General features: G+C 30.2%; 1 protein-coding gene across 1 annotated transcript; it reads right to left on the bottom strand.

The window, feature by feature from the left end:
• Positions 1–404: 404 nt before the first annotated feature.
• LOC139843230 (heat stress transcription factor B-4-like) lies at positions 405–1883 on the bottom strand. The gene is made up of 2 exons (XM_071833294.1): positions 1629–1883; positions 405–1242 (listed from the first exon to the last, which is right to left on the bottom strand). The coding sequence occupies exons 1-2, from the start codon at positions 1881–1883 to the stop codon at positions 526–528; spliced, it is 972 nt and encodes a 323-aa protein (XP_071689395.1). The 3' UTR covers positions 405–525.
• Between the last annotated feature and the right edge of the window lie 757 nt (positions 1884–2640).

Here is a 2640-nt window from a genome sequence, read left to right as displayed (position 1 = left end):
CAGATTAAATTTAGAATTTAGAAAAAGAATTTAGAAAAAAAAAGAATTTAGAAAAAGAAACTTGAAACTCTTACATAAAAAATCATGTTAATTTCAGGAGTAGCTAGCTATATGAGATTGTTTTACTAAAAGTAATAGGAGTGCATTTTAATGTAGATATACTAACATATACATTTTATAATTGTATTATGCCATCTTATAATTAACCTAGCTAATAAATAGTTTATATATAAGCAATATAAAACAATTTTTCATATGATCAAATTATAAAACAAACTGTTTTCAAAAAATACATTGTAACTAGCTAGATCTATAGTAAATCATGCATATATTCATGGCAATTAAAAAACTTTATATCTACAACTGACCATACCAAAAATACACATACACTTAAACAGATCCCACAAAACTAAATATAGTAAACGTATAAGAAAAACTAAATATTCCACTAAACTCAACAAGATCTACTTTTCGTCACTAAATAATTAAATTCTTGTTTCCAACTTAAAACAAAGATAGAATTAATTATGAAGAAGGCATAAGATTTAACCCTAAATCATCATTCTCCAGAACCAATCTTGCTTTATGATTCTCATTATTACTCCCATATTCTGGATGCAATCTCTTCTTTGACATTAATGGAACCCCAAATAGCTTTGTTCTATTTTCATCCATGTTGTTTGATCCCATATTCATAACCTGTTGTTGTTGTTGACTTTTTTGATCCAATATTTGTTGACCACCATTAATTAGTACTGATGAAGGGTATGAATTACTTGGTGCAACTGGCTTCACATGATTTTGTACAAAATATATAATATCATTATATAATTTCCTCATGTGTGCAAGCTCAGACATTAACATATTATTTGTTCTTCTTAACCTTTCGTTATCTTCCGATAACGCCGTCAAGGAATTGCCGTTTCGGAAAATTCCGAGCATGCCGGTGGCGGCGGTGTTTGTGGGTGATGGAAGTGGTGGTGAGTTGTCGGAATATAATTGGTCGTCTGAATCTGGTGGTGAAATGCTTCTTGTTGTTGTTGGGTATGAAAAGAAATTATTGACGGCGCCTCCTCCGCCGCCAATGCCGGTGAAGTGATGTGGGTGGTGGTGGTGGTGGTGAAGTGGTAGTTGTGGTTGTGATGTTTTCCGGCGGTGGATTTCACATAGTAAATGTTTTTCACCTTTCTTGAAATATTCATTTGCAAATTCCCATCTATCCGGTACTATTTTCCTAAAACCCTAGAAGAAAAAAACAACTACTAAATCTGTTAATTTATCAAAATCATAATAGATACAAAAAATCTATAACATTCTCCGTTATATTAATTAATTAAATTTTCATATATAGTTTTTTTTTTGGCCTTTATCACATGTAACAAGTTACAAATACAAAGAACAGTAATAAAATGGCAATAACTTTCATATTAAAAAAGTTAATGAACTTTTTAACTTCCATTTTTGGTTGCATTACATGATCATTTTACCTTTAATAAGATTCTAAACTTAAAATAAATCGGTTAAATAAGTTATGTTTTACATATATAGTGACTGTTACCGTCACTATGTGAATGTATGATGAACATATAAAGGAATTGAACTAGGAGTATGTAAAGTTGTAAACTTACATAGGTGTTAAGTTGGCGAACAAAGGAAGAAAAGTTGTTATGTTTAAAATAATTAGGAAGTAAATCACGAGCAAATTCAGGTGGACGCCAAACGACAAAAGTAGTATCATCTTCACCCCAAGAAACGACATGATCAGTAGTAGGATCATCAACAAGTTGGTAAGTTTTAGTTAAAAAAGGAGCAGGAACAGCTTTATGTGAATCTAATGATAATTGCATTCCACCATCACATGAACTATCCAACATCATACCCATTTGGTTTTCTTTACTACTATAAGTGTTGGTGTGACAATGAGAGTGTAGTATATATTACATAGTTTTATAAATATTTAAGTATTTTATCAAAGATTAGAAATGAAGAACATGAAAATGAGTTTGAAAAAGAGAAAGAGAAAAGGGCAGAGTTAGGGCAGGGGCAGCCTCGAGGGGAAGAAGAGAATATGTGTCTGAGTGTCTGGACTGTGAAATAAGAGCCTTTCAAGACAAACCCGTGACACGTTGAGTTTTTTAATTTCTCTCTCATTAAATAAACAAACACTTTTCAATTTTTTTTATACAATTTTAAAAAATCTCACAAACTTTATTCTTTCATAAATCGAAAATTTTTCTCTTTATAAAATAACTTATTTGATTAAAATAGAAAATAGACAATTGAAACGACACATAAAAACAAGGAAGCTAAAATATTGTTTATTTTTTAAGATATTTTTGTCTGAAAATATGCGAAACATGTTTATAAAGAATATGTGGTCTAAAAATCTGTATGCTGAATATTGAAGACTGTTCGTTTTTATGTATGTAAAATAATTTAATTCTGTCTACAGCAATTAAAAACATATTTCTAAGTCAGCGAAATTGCAGACAGAATAAGACATTATTATATCTTATTTCCTTCAGAAAAATAAAAAGTCTGCAGTAAATACGTCTGCGAACGTAGAGACATAAGACATAATAAGGTATGCAGACCGAAAAATAAACGACACCTAATTAACAATGGTTGACATGAATAAAA

This window comes from Rutidosis leptorrhynchoides, chromosome 4 (genome assembly GCF_046630445.1).
Source record: "Rutidosis leptorrhynchoides isolate AG116_Rl617_1_P2 chromosome 4, CSIRO_AGI_Rlap_v1, whole genome shotgun sequence".
Taxonomy (NCBI): domain Eukaryota; kingdom Viridiplantae; phylum Streptophyta; class Magnoliopsida; order Asterales; family Asteraceae; genus Rutidosis; species Rutidosis leptorrhynchoides.
Note: the sequence above shows the minus strand (reverse complement) of the source record. Positions and strands in the feature narration are given on the sequence as shown.

What these genes read in the sequence shown, in the direction of transcription:
- LOC139843230 (XM_071833294.1), bottom strand. Translation starts at nt 1,883, where the DNA reads ATGGGTATGATGTTGGATAGTTCATGTGATGGTGGAATGCAATTATCA. An exon ending in TTCGCCAACTTAACACCTAT is followed by an intron (nt 1,243 to 1,628) that starts GTAAGTTTACAA and finishes TTTTTCTTCTAG; the next exon opens with GGTTTTAGGAAAATAGTACC.